The following is a 16,900-nucleotide window of genomic DNA, read 5'->3' on the forward strand; positions in this document are numbered from 1 at the left end:
CCAGCGTGGATTTCTGGAGTTTTTTTTTTCTCTTTTCCTGATAAATGCGGGAGAAAAACAGAGAACATCACTGCTGTAAAGCTGAATATCTCATTGCATCTGTAAAACTGTAGTAACTAAATAAGTCTTCAAATAATCATCACAATTAGGTGACTCATCAAATGAGGAAGGCAGCAAGCTAAAAGCTGAAGTTAGCAGGGTGATTATCTGGCTATCTAGATAAGTTTGGTGTCTTTTGTCTGACTGAAAGGGTAAAAATGTGTCTCTGGCATCCATTTTGTGCTGAATACACATAGTTTTTTTTTTTTTTTGCAATTTTATTCAATGACAGAAGAAAGAGTTACACTAACCTTAGTTTGGTTTCTTTATTAGCCTAGCAGATCGGTTGACACCACAGAGATTCCCAATGGTTGTATGATGTATTTGTGTAATGCATGCTGGGTATTATAGTGAGCGAACAGTGTTGAATGAAGACATGAAAACTATATAAAGTTGTGAATTTTATCAATCCGAAAAGGCAGAGGAATATGATTTTGTGCTGTAAAATACCAATTCCCACTAGTTCCTCTCTCAGTATTCTGTAGTGTGATATAACCAGGCAAAATGCAGACTATTCAGATCACCTGCAGTGTTCATATTACTGTTTTATATTCAGTCTACAGGTTGACAGGTATCTTTGTCCCAGCTGTCTTTTTGTAGATTGATCCATTTATTTTCTTGAAGCAGGCTGTTGCCTTAAAAGAATACCGGATACAGGCAAAGTGCAGCAATTGTAATCACGGCCGTGTGAATTCTCTCTTCTCACGCGCTGAAGATATGAAATCATAGTTTCTTTTTGGTTGCTGTAGATATCATCTTTAGTCCAAACACATGACTCATTTTGGCGAACTGATAGGTCTAAAAATATTTTGGGCAGAGATTCTTATTCATTTCTTCTGAAGAGAAAGTTTAACATGGTCTCACTGCAGAGGCCTGGATTTCATTTTGTAGCGTGGTGCCAGGTCTTCCGCCTGTGGATTCTTCCCGAAGTGTCTGCAGCCATAAATTGATTTAGTTGTTTAAGATGATGACAGGCTGCGCTTGTCCACAATTGCATTCCAGACATTTTGTCCTGCCCGGGGTCTCTTGTTTATGAGATGATCAATACACAAATGGAACTTGAATGGGGCCCAGGGTGGTAGCTACAGTATGTGTACATGAACCAGGGTCAAACATGTTTCAAACAGGCTGCTGTGGCTCAACAGCTGGCAGGTGTTGAGGTCAGGACGCTGCCTTGAATAACACTGAGGTTCACAAAGATGCCAATGTTGATCTTGTATAGAGAGATGAGAGATAAGCACCCTAAACACATTCAACCCCTGCGTTGTGAGAAATACTCAGACATTTTAAGGTAGATTTAAGTAATTCTAAAGACGAATGTTTGACGTGGTTCAGCGTTAGGTGTCTGCAGTGTTTAGTTTTTTGTAAACGTCACATTTTCTTATAAGTGTGCCTTTTATAGAATGTATAAATAATTTTTAGGGCGGTCAATAACATGCTAACATATTAAATTACTAATGCCATGCCTTGCTTATTGCTATTAACCCTTAAAAGTCAGCACAAAAAAGTGGCTATTTCTGCCATTTATCTTACCATTTATGATGCAACTTATGAATGCAAGTATTTGATATTTTTGCTGTCAAAAAAAACAATTATCTCCATTTTTTCAAATTTATTTTTCTATATCATTTTAACAGAGAAGCTTCACTTTACATTGTGTGAACATTTAGTGATGAATGGACCGATAGGAATGCTCCAAAGTTGCTTGGAGTAAAATCTCTACATTAACTTACATTAACAGTAAAGAAAGTTTTTTGGCCTTCCCCTGTAAAGCCACCAACTTTTTCTTGGGACAGCAATGATTTGTAAAATATGTGATCTAACAAAGCTAAAATTTCATAAATTTTTATTCAGTTCATGTCTCTGAACAAGAAAACATATGAATAAGAATATAACTCACATATCAGTCACGTTGTATTGTTAATCTCATTAAACAAAACTAAAAACTTTGACCCTTAAAGCTATCTGTAGTTCCAGGCTGCTTGTACGTTGTGTGATGCTATGAAAGAGTTTTCAGTGCATGAAATCTCAGAAAACCTGTGGATAAAATAATTGAGCAGGCAGCACAATGTGTGAGAGTGGAGCTCCAAAACAAAATGCTCAAAAATAAAAAGAAGGACCTTAAAAGAGCAGCAGACTTTTATGAAAACAATCCTGCTACATTATCTGTGGCGTCAACCAGCTTGCCCTCTTGTTGGCTTGTATGGACAGCATGCCGTGTTAACATTAGACTGACTGCTGTCCTCTTTGGCAGTGATGTGGAATAAGAGTGACATTTTAAGTAATGGAACATTATTAAAGATGTTTTAGCCAAAAAGAGGAGAATAAAGAGAGAGAAGTTTATTTATTAATCCGTTGAACAATTCTGCAGTGTTTTAATTGAGGAAAAAAGGGTCATTTCCACTTGTGTCTTAAGACAACTTAATCAAACGACTATAGCTTGTCGCAGACCTTGGTTGTTTTGGTGATGTTAATGGTTCATCGAGTGAATTCCACTGCACTTTGGTGGGAAGCGCCAATTAGACGCACATATAAGCTCAAGTGCATCTCAGGTTCAGGATAAATTCACTTTTTATGTTGTAACTTATTGTTTTCGAATATTAATTTTCATATTTTTTGGTATCAGCTAACGCACTTCACAAAAACTTGCTGTTTTTGAGGTACGAGGTGAAATGTGACAAAGCTCATAGTGTTAGTTAAGTTAAAAACAGATGATTAGCAATCTAAATTGACTGCCTTCTCAGTGTAACGTTCAAACCTGATCAGTGGCTTTTAGAGGTCTGGTTCTGGATTTATATAATACAGTAATGGGGAAATAATGAATGGCAGTGCTGGATGTTGCACCTTCATTAAGAACATGTTTTAAGCTTTTGGATGCTTTTTGTCGTTTGGTGTGCAGATACATTAGACATTGGTTCTGCTGATTGTTAGCCATGTGACTACCTCTTTAATCTGGTGTAATTTGTCCACATCAGTTGGGAGGGAACTCGGTTGTTGTGTGTTGAGATATACTAATTTCATGTATTTTAACTTGACCCATAGGGTCCACAAGCAGTTTAAAGCCCCTTAGATGAGAGTAAATGCTCATTCACATACACACAAACATACACACACATATGTACACATACATTTTAGGAACTGACTGTCTTTGTTGAAGAATTAATATTACATACATCCTAAACATTTGTTTTTCTTTTCCTCTGCCAGGGCGAAGTATTTCCGAGGCAGGAAGCTGAATGGAGAGTATGAGATCCGCGTGGAGCAGGTGGGTTCAACATGTTTAGCCACAGGAATGTTTTAGCCATCTGTGATCACGCTCACAAAGCTGATCAAGCATCAGGGTTTCTCCATTTCCACTGATCTGAAGCCAGTGGAACTGGTTCAAAAGCAGCAGTCTTACTATGAGACGTTTTGTGGATACTTGTCTCTGTACTGCCCGTGCTGGTTTACACCAGCTGAACTGATATATCCACAAATGCACACGTCTTCTGAACAGCCGCTCTGTCTGACAGTTTAGGACCAGATGTGAACTATTAACTGCAGGTAGAGAAAAACATGCCTAACATTTCCTTTCTAAAGCACTTAGAACTTGATGTTATCTTGCGATTACCTGCTTTTTTTTCATGGAAACACATATAAAGATATATTTTCTTTCACACCAGTTTAATCAATCACGGACCAATGTTGATATGCTGAGTTGTAATAACATGTTCTGTTTTCATTGGCAGTTTCTGTTTTGCAAATTGAAATAGAGAGTCAAAGTTGACTATTAAACCAATAATCAAAGCATTGACTTACTTTTTTTCGTTTAACTTTGTTTTGTTTGTTTCATTTTTAACAGATGACAGCAAATGTAAAACTGTAGAGGTTGTTTATTTCTTTCCACAAAACAGGACTGCATGCACAACAATAACCTTTCATGAAATTAAATTCATTATTAAATTTGTTCTGCTTACAAACACAAACAGTATGAAATAAGTTTAGAATCCAGTCCTGACAGAATTTCTATGTTTAAGTGAGCTAGAGTAAGAAATGATTAATATGAAAATACACCATTCTTTTGTTATAGCTGACCATAACAATCAAGGGTTAAACCAGTTATATTTACACCTTTTCACCTAAGTCTGCGCCAGAACAAGCCATGCATACAGTGTGTAGCATTAGCCAGAGTCTAGACACTCGTTATTTCAGTGAGCTGATAACATCTCTCCACGTTTGCTGTACATCTGTAAGCCATTGAGCAGACTTGGTTTGTCTTTGAAAGGAGCTGCTGGGATTTTTATGGGAAAGGAAGATCTGAGTAGGAAGCCAGAAGGGAAAGTTTAAAGGCAGCATGCTTGTTTTGTGGCTGCTGTTTTGTGGTGCCATCTCTCTGTTTGAGGGGAAATGATGGGAGGTTGGTGAGGAATGAACAAAAGAAGTTGTTTCCAAACTGTGGCACCCCAGTCAGACTCAGTAGAAACATGTGGTTAATTAGATGCTTTAAATCTTTAGTGAAGGACTGTAGCTCAAGTCTCACACATAAAGCAAGCTTCCCCAACAGCCTACACAGCAATTTGTTTAACTCCCTGTGGCATCAGCCAACCCATTCCAGGTGTCCTAGAAGGTCTAGAAGTCCAGTCGAGTTACATAAAGTTTGCAATCTAGAGATCTTTTTTTATGTTGCCAGGGTTACTGACGGCTTCTGATCTAGACATTGGTTGTAATTGATTGTTGTCCAGAAATCCGTTTTCTTTGTACAGGGAATTTGACTGATTGTGATCTAGAGATCCTTTTGCAGTCGCCAGTGTTACTGATTGTGATCTAGAGAGTCGTTTGCTAGTCGCCAGGGTTACTGATTGACTGTGATCTAGAGGTTTGTTTTCTTGTTGCCAGGGTTACAGATTAATTGCATTCTAGAGATCAGTTTGGCAGGTGCCAGGGTTACTGTTTCCTTGTAATGTAGAGGTCCATTTGCTTGTTGCCAGGGTTACTGATTACTTTCCCGTCAGTGTTTTTATCTAAATTTTGTAAGTAAAAATGATCCTCATAGTAAACTTATACAGTTTTAGAAAAAACAAAATCACAGACCTTTTTTCCGTCTGTCCTCTCTCCTGCCCATTAACAATACTTGTGCCTACATGCTTGTCTTGTGCGTTATGCCACCCCTCAGCCCTGCTGCCATATAAGGAGGCATCTGGGTGTTCAGAGAGCTGCAGCTTGAGACCACCCAGAGGAGCAAGAGGCCTTTCTGCAAGGCCTGAGGTTATCCTGAGGACAACAAGAGGGAGGAAAAGAGAATAAGATACTTTTCACCTTTGACACTTTGAAGAGACCTGAAGTTCACTTCCATTTAATAAACATCTGTCATCTATGCTTTCTCTTTCATCAAAGTATGGGAGGAAAACAACTGTCTTCAGTTGAATGACATCAAAATCAGAAGATAATTAGTGCTCAGATGATTTGAGTTTTTCTTCCTTCAGGTAGTTAAGAGCATATGTCCAAAAGTATCCAGATATGCCTTCTAATGAGTGAACACAGCTACTTTAAGGTGAATGTTCTGCTGAAACAGATGTTCAGCTGTGCACACAAAGCACATTTTGGTTGAAAGAGAAAAAGACAAAAAATTTTGGCTGAACAAAATGATGAAGTAGGACAACAGAAAGTGTGAAAATCATTTGAATGATGATGACAACAAGAAACAGGTTTTTAAAATGCTCTGGCCACACGGTTTGAGCAGCAGCAGATTGAAAGGGGGAGAAAAGTTGGCTGTATGGAGCTTTTTCACACTTTCAACATGGGACCAACATGTGGGTCAAGAGAGAGTACAACGCTCAAGAACTTCTTTGCTACACGTTTAGTACCACTTGAAAACACCACATCCTGCTCAGAGGTGTTTCACCATTAAAAATCCCGTTTAACTCAGGCTTAGGCTTAATCTGAGTCTGATGACTGGCCCATACTATAACTTGAGTTTGAAAATGATCTAATCAGTCCGTCTACCCAGTTTGGTGCTGGTTTCCGATGTGAGCTGCAGGGCTTGTATTGTGCAATAAAAAGAGCACGCATTCTTGAAATTATAATCATCAAATATTACAAGCACATCACTAGAATCAAGACTGTTGGAACAGGAAAAACATAAAACTTTCACTTTCCGTGAGTAGAGTTTGATGACCCTGATTTTTGGAACTGGAACTGCTGTAGGCGGGTCTCATGGGGCTGTGCCTGCCCAGTTTAATTGCTATGAACTTACTATAAACTGTAGTAAGTTTATATAAACTATAAACTGGCCTATAAACTTCATATAGAGTTTATATTGTTTTATATTGTTTTATTTATTTTAAATGGAAATAAAACAGTACTTTATGGTTATTTAAATACTTTTTGATTAAGCCCAGGCATGTGGGAAGGTGTTTTGAGTTGAAGGTGAGTTGAAGAAATGTTTGTTTGTTTGTTTTTTCTTTTTATTTGAATTGCTTGGAAAGAGATGACAAGATACAGCTGTACACAGCAACCAAGTTACACGCACACATCTTTATTATTACAGTGATTGCAAAAAAGGATGTTGTTTGAATTAATTGAGTTGGTTGATTTTTTTAAGGTTTTATAAACAGCGTTAGGCTGCTTCAGGGCGCAGAACTAGCCTACAACTCTTGCTTGTGTTTTACACCCAAAGCAACATGCGCAAGTTACACGGCCAAAGCTGCCCATGGTTGGCGAGGGAAGCGATCTCTCCTCACTCTGAAATGCAGCGTTAACTTAAACAGTGCATACTGCAGATCTTGAACATATAAATATGACACACCGAAAATAAGACTCCACCTTACAAAAAGCCAACATGGACTTTTTTCTGTGCTCAAAACGTTTTTTTTTTGTTATTTTTGTTTTTTGCAGTTGCAGTTAATGCTCAGCACCCCTACATCCCACGTCCCTGTTCTAGCCAATAGTGAATAGGCAGAACTAGTAACTCTGATCGGTGTATTCACCCCAAATTTAATCAGATGCGTAATGATGCAGAGAGTCGCCACCTCTTGTGTCGAGCAGAATAGAGTAAAAACATTCAAGTTGTTTTACTTGTTTCTACCATCATTACTATTATTATAAATAAGACTGTCTTCACATTAAGCATTTTTCCTCGGCCACAAGTGCATGTTTTACATTTTATCCTATGGGAAGTGGCTGCACGGTGGTCAGAACAGTGCAACCAGCAGCGTCTTTTATTTCACCAGAGTGGAATGCTTCAGAGAAGCAGCAAGTTAAGAACTCATTGGTAGCAGCGTTGTTATAGTTACAGTGTGCACATCATGTGAGACACTTCAGACAGTGCTTTTATAAAATCATCTTGCATGACTGCAGCCTAACTTCTTCAAACTTGAACGAACACAAAGTAGTGAAAGATTGAAAAAGTATGCACAATTACAAGCTTACGTAAAACAAGTCAAGGTACTTTAACTCCTACCAAAAAACAAGAAGTCTTCATGATTGTTTGTGATTGGGTGGCTGGAAAACTGTGTTCTGCAGAGATTTCTACTTGATTAAAAGTGCCTGCACATAGAGATTCAGATGCCTGGATTTGTATGTGTCTGTTTGTAACACTTAAGCTTTGTTTTCATATTTTTTCATTACTTAATGCAGCCTACAAAGGATTCTGTCACTACATATTAGGGGTGTGTGATATGGCAAAAATATCAGATTGCGATACTTTTTTATGATACACAATATGTATCATAATATTTTGGCACAGACACAGTTCGCTAGTAGTGTCACACTTAAAAATTGGCATCAAAAACTGATTTTTATTCAACATTTCACATACTATACTGCACAAAATCCAATTATAGAGGATTTCTTATGCTCTTATTTTTACAGAATATGCTGTTTGGTCCTTTACGCACTTACAGTATTCATGATATGCTTACAGAAGCATGTTGTCTATCACAAAAAGTAAATCATATATAATATTATCATATTAATAACAATAAAATATAAAACATTTTTACATGTTCACATCTATTATATTTTATATTTTGTAGCTCATATTTTGAAGCCATTTAGTATTTGAGCAGCAAGTTACCTCAGCATTAAAGAACTACTCTTATTTGCTCTGCTGAGTTCGGCTGGTGACTTCCCCCTACATCGTGATTGGACTCAGTGACCAGTGAAACTCCAGGAAAGGCTTTTACTTCGATGCACTCAGACTGTCTAACTTATCTAGTCTTGCAAAGAGTTTTTTGGTTTGCTTTCGTGCAACTGTTTTTGTAATAGTCTGTGTCCAGTTTGCCAGTGCCTGAGGCCAAGCACACAGGTCAAGCCCGATCTGGCATGTACATGGCATACTGCTGCATGCCTGGCCTGGGATATCTGCTTCAGCATATTGCCAGGTTTCTGTTTAGCACAACCTGGCCTGAGTTGACCTGCTGCTGTCTGGGTCTCCTCTACTTCACTGACTCTCAGAACATTTTATCTGCTGATAAATGGCTAAGATACTGTTCTTTGTCAGAGCTTGTGCATTATCTTAGCTGCTAAGTAACACACTCTAAACCCTCTGTGCTCCATCCAGGGCTGGGACTCTGCAGTTTTTACATGGAAAAATGCTCACTTAGCCCTGCGATCGCTTTGCTTCTCTCTTTTTTAAGTGGTATGACATGTTTGCCCATCTTACCCTGTGTAACTGCAAACATGTATACCATACTGTATTGAAAAGTAGGCAAGTGGAAAAACAAAAGCTTAATGAAAGAGCAAGTGAACCCTGTCAGTGGGTTCCATTACTCAAGCCCGTAACTTAATAAAAACATTTTTCTTATTATACTTTTAGCTGTGTCAAAAAAATTAACTTTAAGAAAAATGTTCCAAAAATCAGAAGAAGAAGATACTGTATTTCCCATACATTTAACAATACAACAAATAAATAATAACAAAATAAGTAAATTTGAATTTGTGTTTAAGGGCTAGGGTTAGTGAAACCAGTAACCTCAAAACCCAACTAATTACCTCTCTTTTTTGTTAAATAGAGGAAATGTATCTTTAAGTGTGTAAACGGTAAATGTGAATTTTCTGTCTATTTTGATTTTTGTTGCTGACCAGTCTTAAGACATATGAAGTCCATGAAATTTAAGGGGTTAAGGATGGCAACAACCTGGAGCAATATTGGAGAATAAACAAACTACAGCAATCAGGAGAACTGCACAAATTGCCCAATTAAGACATTGGAAAGCTCTGTCTGTGGTCGTTCAGTAGGCTGATCTCACATTCTTCCTCGCTAACTGGGCAGGTTGTCAGGGGAAACATCTGTTAGACAGGCCTGTGACCTCACTGAAGCCTTTCTCTCTGTAGCCAGGGCAAACTGGAGCTTAGCTGAAGTGAGGTTATCCATACCCTTCAGTCCTGTGCCCATAGTGTCTCCCTGATGTGTCAGCCATCTGGGTAGGCATTCTGCGTGACTTCAGAGAGTTGGAAAAGGCCTAGAGCTGATGCAGGTCTGTCCACTCCAGAGCTTAGTTGAGTTATCATCCATTGAGTACATAGCAGTCTTTGGTTTACACTTTGAGGAAACATACACACTTTGCGTATCGTTTAAAAATGGAGGACTTACTTGCTTAAGTTACCTGGGTCACAAGAATGTGATTAAAGAGGCACAGTCTTAACCATTTTTTGGATTTTTGCCCAGTTTTCTCCCCATTTAGTCATTGCCAGTCCCCCCGCTATTTAGGTCTCCCCCTGTCACACAGCGCTACCAAGCTGGGAGAGTGAAGGCTAGTACACGTTTCTTCTGAGACACGTGAAGCACCACCACATCTTTTCCAACGGCCCCTAACATAAAGTCATTGGACAGTTCAGCGGGCTTGGAAGAGAGCATTAACTGCCAATACAGTTACATCAGCTAACAGACACCAGCTTTGGCTAGCAGCGTTTCCCCTACAATGATATATGCTGTCAGCCGGCTTGAATGAGGTACAGACATTAGGGAGTCTGTCTGGCTGATTGCTTACTAGCCTTGGGTTTTTATGTGGTATTGCTTAATTTAGAGAAAAATAATGAAGTTTTCAAATTGTTTCAGGTTTCAGATCTGTTTTCAAATTTAATAATGCACTAAATTCACATTCCACATAGGGTATGGATTCAATGAGTGTGTGGCAGAGGCGAGCTGCTATGAGCTGAATAAGCAGCATAGACTTCTAGCATCTAGTCACAGTAGGCTTTATTCCCAGAATTTCATTAAAAATGTTTTTTCTGCAATCCAGTGTATTAGTTTGGGTTGGTTTCACTGCTGTTGTACTCTTGAAAAGGGAATTATAAAACTAAAGTGTGATGTTTCACCTTTGCTGCGTTGTTAACAAGTGAAACCAACAAGAGTTCCTTGGACTGGACATTTGCAGACATAAACAATCAACTTTATATAGCATTCTTCACAAGGCCTTATAACCCAAAGCAGATTTATTTGAGCTTTTTTATAGACCTGACAGTCCAAAGAGTTTAGTGTTGATACAAGAAAGTTGTACAGCATTAAAAAAAAATCATTTTTAAAAAACTATTGTTTGAAATGTGCAAATGTCCATAAATAAATTATCATTGACAGCTTTTGTTGTTTTGTTTCTGTATTATATTGATGCCTTCTAGAGGTTCCATGATACATCGCAATACTGGTGTCATGTTATGATTCTGTTATGACTTTTTAAAGATTTACTATATGATAACAACAATTTTTCAATTTTTGAAATATAATGTAATATACTTTGCTGCTACAAAACACAAGTGCCTTACTATGAGCATGTTGCTGAGGTTGCTTTTTTTGTTATGCATGGTTTAGTAACTCTTAGAGATACTCAGATATGAAAATTCAGAATGCACATCCCCAATGTTAAGTAACAATGATTTTTCTATCCTATTAGTCTTCCAATGTAATTAATACTCATTAAATTATTGATTTAACATTGAAATATTTTATTGGTACTTGGGCCTCTGATGGTACTTTTTATATTTTTCTTTTTTTTCTACAGTACATTGGAAATTGAGCAGTGATTGTGTTTGAAGAGCAATATCAACTTTAATTCAAAGTGGCATACATGTATATATGCAAATCATATTACAATCACAGACCATTATATACACAGTATCCCACTTTAGGGAACCATAAGCAATTTGAACAACAAATTATATAATAGTAATGTGTAACTGACTTAAGTTGTTTCCTGGCCAACTGGTGTTGTGCCATCATTAGTTCAAGCACAAGATACACAAAAGGTCTAGAGTTGAATCTAGATGTAGTATTCACCTCTGGGATCTGTTGATGACTGTCAGCAGGAGCAGCGTCAATGTGAGTAAAATAAATCAGAATAATCACACATAGCAAGAATATTACATGTTTCAGCAGCAAGAATCAACTGAGCATAGTTAGAACCAACTATCACAGACCACAGAAAAGCACAATAATGGATCACATAAGAATAATTTTGATTCTGTAGCACAAACTGTTGAATATTAACCTGTACCTACATGATGGAATGTGGAAATAGTGGCAAAAAAGGAGCTCATGATGCAAAGAAAACCACCTCATATGTGAAACTTGGTGGCATGGTCATGCGTGGTTGCCAGTGAAACTGTCTCAGCTGTCTCTGTTTAGGATTTGACAGCCAATTCCAGCAGCAGGATGAATTCCAAAGTGGGTAAAGGCACCTTAACTGCTAAAATCATACCAAAAACCCAGTAAATGGTACTTCACCTTACAGCAGAATGAAACGTCTTGCAAAATCAATCAGTTTTTCAGGGCCAAAAACCACTATGCTTAAACTGACCATAACACAGAAAACTGAATTTTCCTCACTGCATGTCACTATTTGTCGAATCATTTGATCCCGTTTGCTGCAGTAACAGCCTCTACTCTTCTGGAAAGGCTTTACACTAGATGCATGCACAACATAACACTTGCATCGGCAATGGGTGCACCTTAAAGTTACTGAATTTAATAATTAGAAAAGGTATCTAAACGCTGTTGGACGTTGTGTAAGAGCTTGACGTTTTAAAACGTCCCATGCTCTCCCCAATCCATACAGCCCATATATGGAAGAGTGCAAAAAAGTCATGTTTTGAGTACATTGTTTTTGCAGTGTCATGACGACTAACATATTTACACATATACCACCGTTCAGAGGTCATGTACATATATTGGTCATAAAGGCACCTGAACACAAACAGCCTATTTAATTGTAAGTGATAAGGAGAGGCTGTAAATTATTCATGTAAAACTGAGTTATGTAAAAGTGGACCTAGAAAATATCCACTTCAGATTAATGCTGGCATTTAGCACTTTACCCTTTGCAATCAAATCCAATGTGTTGGAATACAGATTCAAAACAACAAAAACAACTTGCCGCAAAAATCTATCTGTGCAGAAAAAAAAATGCCAGGCCACATAAACAACTGTTTCTGTCAGTAGAAAAACAGCTTTTTCTTCTTGCTCCAAATGACAGAAAATACTACTGTTTGTAGAACTCAGTTTGTACACATCTATTTATAGGACTCTGTTTGTGCACATATGGCAAACAAAACTGGGCGGAAGTGTTTATTTTATAAGAACCATAATGGAGCATTAAGACAGAAGAAGAACAGAGTGGAAAACAGCTCATTCGTGACCGGGTCTGAGTGGAGAGCTGAGAGTGGTTTATTTAAAGGAAAAGCTCTACATCATGTGGAAATCCTGTTAGGAGTTCATTACTGTTCATTTGCCCACAAAGCGTTTGACATTACAGCACTGCATTTGACTGTAACCACAGAAGATGCACACAGAGACATCGGTGGTGTTTGTTGATCTCTGTTCACATGACTGTGAAAGGCACCTTGCCTACTTCCACCTAATGACACCATTAATTTCAGTTCCAAAAATACCTTCCAGGATTCCAGATGGGCTTTGCAACCACAGAGAGAAGCAGTGCGTGTGTGTATGTGTATGATTTTGTTACTGTATTTTGGGATGGGGACATTGGAAGGCACATCTGCTTCCATGCATAAAGTAGAGCTTGAGTAATATATCAGTTGGCCAGTAATAAAATTAGCTGACATTGAGATCTTGTGGATTTATTAGTATCTGTAAAAATCTGCCAAGTATTTAGTGACTTCTTTTATAACCAACTCTGATTTGAAGGAAAACTGCCCTTGCCTTACAATATACAGCACTACACAAAAGTTTAATTTTCATTCACGTTTAAAACATTTTTCAAAGAAAAAAATGTGGACACGCCGCCAAAGTTCAGTCCTAAGGCTCACTTGTTCTCCCCTTACATACGAAAATGAATGCGTCCATTTCAAGCGTTGTAACCATACGCCCACATACTTCCATGTGTCCTTTACGTAAGCTGGAGGGCTGTCCAGTGTCAAAAGTTTCTGACATCAACAAACATGGCGACAGTGGAGAAGGTAGAGATACCAACCACAAAAGAGATGGAAGAGTGGTGCTCTCTTAGGCCATTAAATAGTTTGCAATGTGGACAGAGAATTCTTTTCACTTATATTACCGAATGAGTGAAATTGGCATAATGTCTAATGTGAACTATTGTCTGCACTACTCCCCCAGTTTCTGCAGGTACTGCTCCATTCCATCCATATTCATAGAGAATGTGCACAAAATGAACACAGTACGGACAAAAGGGTGTCCATATCCTTATCTGTATTTAACGTTGAGCATAAATGAGCCTTTAGAAGTCGGTTGTATTTTCTGCTTCTTACAAACCACGTAATCCCAATAACAAATTTACTGTTTATTTTTAATGTCCTGTCAAGCTCTCGATCACTTGGCCTCACCATTTCCTCTCAAAGGATTCCCAACGCGATCTTAGGGGCTGTTCCATTACTTTATTAGCTCAAGTGAAAGATTTTAGATGAGCCCTTGAAAGGGATCAGGTGAACACAAGTGTCGACTTTAGCAGCAGAACTTGCCCAGAAATCATTGTGACCTGACACTCTGACCTTTTTAAACCCAAAAATAATATTAGTGTGTTCCATTTGAATAAATTACTGTCCCCGCCTCCCCTTGTGCTGTGAGTGGCCATGTTATGTAGTGTAACTGTGACACGTATCTTAGTGCTAAGTTAAAGTAGGCAAGGGTAATACAAGAAAATATTGAAACAGGGCCTTAGACCCATCAGTCCAAAAACCTTTACTGGTGTTAATGCATTATTAACATGTTCATTTTAAAAGCACTAACTGGATTATATAGACTGATATCTGAATTTTTAGCTGCTTGATGTCAAAACAAAATGTTTATACCAGTCAGGCCCTCAAATAAGGCAAATGAGCAGGTTTTGGCTGAGAGTGAGTTGTGGTTTGAGAGAGCACAAGTTGACTGCATGCTATTCTCTCTCTCTGTGCCTGAAATCTGGCCTTGCCTCTGCAGTTGAGTCACCCACTCCAAATCTCCTGGCATTCCACAGGATAGATAGACTGTGTGAAAACAGCAGGAAACCAAATGTATTATCTAATGCTGGCAGTAATGAAACGATTCTGTCAAGACCTTATGAATTACATCCCAGCTTAATCATTTCAGTTGCCACTTATGACGTAAAATCTTATTGACTGAAGTCTGAAAATGAAGATGATTATCTTGAAGAGGATGGTAGCGAAGGAGTGCAAGAACCGAAGTATGCACATTAAGTTTGATCCAAAATGGAATCACATTGTATAACCACCACCATGTTTTATTCTAGCTGAATCAGTTTTCTTCATAGACAACAATTTAGATGTTCTGATTAAAGAAATGTGTGGCAATGTTGACACCTGCAAGCTGCAAGTCTGAAGATGACTCAGGTTTAGCTGTAACATGTAGTGAAATTACAGTACATGCTAATATTATGAGTACATGAGTATATGAATTTGATGTCTTTAGCTAGTCTAAATTAGCACATTACCTATAGATTACAAGAATGTGGTTTGTTTTTATTTAAAAGTCTGAATTTGTCCATTTTTTCTTTTCTTTCTTTCTTTTGTAAAAATCACAAGAAGGTGATTGTCGATGTTCTTCGACTGTGTTCTGCTCTCTTTCTCTCAGTGTGCTCAGCTTAATTTTGGTTCAGCCTGCTCAGAGGTCTGCCACTAGATGACATCCATACAGATAGCATTACTGGTTAAAGTGGAAGGAAAACAGTGCGAGGGCATTTGTCCCATGGACTCCTTCCTGTTTTCCTTTCCCAGTGCAGGAATGGGTCCAAAAGCAGCCTGAATGTGTTACCCTGACTGTAACTATGGCAGCCTGAATCTGGTCCTGCTCTCTTGCCCCATGCTGATGCAGTGCTCATCCCTCGACCAATAGAGTTGACTGATGTGACTCATTCTGGGCTAGTGAGCCAACAGGGTTGACTGATGGTTCCTTTTTGTAGCATGCCAGCCAATGGCTGCTGATTTGAGGCTCCAGAGTTTCTCTGAAAAGAAAGGCCCACTCTCTGGTTATATCTAGTCACAGAAAATGTCAGCGTAGGCTTCCACTGAGGGACTGCGTCTGTGTGCTGGCTGTGTGCGTGTGTGTTTATGTGTTTTGCATGTACGAGTGGGTTGTTTGCATCTTTAAGATGCTCTCTTGGCAGGGGGCAAGAAGAGGAGTGCACAGATGTTGCTTTCAGCACTGTATATCTGAGGAGAGGAGCTGAAACAGAAGAGGGCCAAGTACATGTCCTTGAGGCACACCAAACAGAACTATCATTGATTTCAAAGAGACCAGTGCAAGAAATGCTTCTGAAATATGATAATGTTAGATATTTAACAATAGAAAATGGAAAAAAGATGGAAAATTATGTGAGGCAGATTTGCCTGATGGATTTTGGATTGATAAAATTTAAAAGTGAACTGACTTACCTTACTTCTAGTTGCTAGTTAATGATCACATGTAGTAATACGAAGCTTGATACTAATGTACAATGCATATAACATTTGCTAAGCTGACTTAATTTTGTGCTGTCTGATTGTAGACTCATAATACTGATGCATTGTTCATCAACAATAATTAGAGAATATTAGAATACAGTCATTTTCAAAGTAAAAATTATTTAATCATTAAAAATTGAAGATTTTGTAAGGTACTGAACAGATAACAGGTGTGAGTGATGAGAATGTGGTGACAAGGCAGAACTAATGGTCAGCAGGCCAGCAAAACCAGGTGTTGATAGGCCACAGTGACATGACCCTTTTTTCTTTTGGGTGCAAGATAAGCTGCATCCTTTTAAGATCTTATGAACGTGAACATATGTTCAACGCAGGCTACCAACACCAGCAGACATTCAAACAGCTTGTCTACTGCTTATGTCACTGTGACTATCTTTGTCTTATACCAGTGTTTACTGTACTTTAGTGGACTAACTTTGGAGAGTTTAATTTGTTTGGATTTTACCCTCCTGAGTGCAGTGTGGGTGGGAAAGTGACTGTGTCAAAACCCAAATACACCCTAGAGAGAACTCCCATCCAGTTTCCTAAGCTTATTGTATCATAGAAAAGAGTTATGTGACTATAGCAAGTAGTCATCCTGATCAAAGTGTTAGCAGCTGTGTTTTTTGCGCACAGAATTCAGTTTAGTGATACGTAAGTAATTAGAAGAGTTTTGAAGTCTCACGAGATGATATTGCAGGCTGTTGATGCCACGCCCTCCTGATGATACAGCTGCATTTTTTAATCATAGACATTGCTTCTCCTGCTTTTCCCCTCTTCCGTATCTTATATTAATAGTCAAACCTTATTCTCTGCTGTTATTGTTTGCTATCTGGTGTCGACAAGAGGAGGATAGGTTCCCCTTTTGAGTCTTGGTCTACGTTTCTTACTGCTGCTCTTAGGGAGTTTTTCCTTGCCA

At 38.4% G+C, this 16,900-nt stretch overlaps 1 protein-coding gene across 1 annotated transcript in view; it reads left to right on the plus strand.

Annotated features, from left to right (window-relative positions):
• Positions 1-16,900, plus strand: part of syn3 (synapsin III) — a 141,223-nt gene that overhangs the window by 27,020 nt on the left and 97,303 nt on the right. The window contains exon 3 of the mRNA XM_036577108.1: positions 3,307-3,364. Within this exon, the coding sequence (XP_036433001.1) occupies positions 3,307-3,364 (58 nt within the window). The remainder of the gene's footprint in view (positions 1-3,306; positions 3,365-16,900) is intronic.

This window comes from Colossoma macropomum, unplaced genomic scaffold, assembly GCF_904425465.1.
Source record: "Colossoma macropomum unplaced genomic scaffold, Colossoma_macropomum, whole genome shotgun sequence".
NCBI classification, from domain to species: Eukaryota; Metazoa; Chordata; class Actinopteri; order Characiformes; family Serrasalmidae; genus Colossoma; species Colossoma macropomum.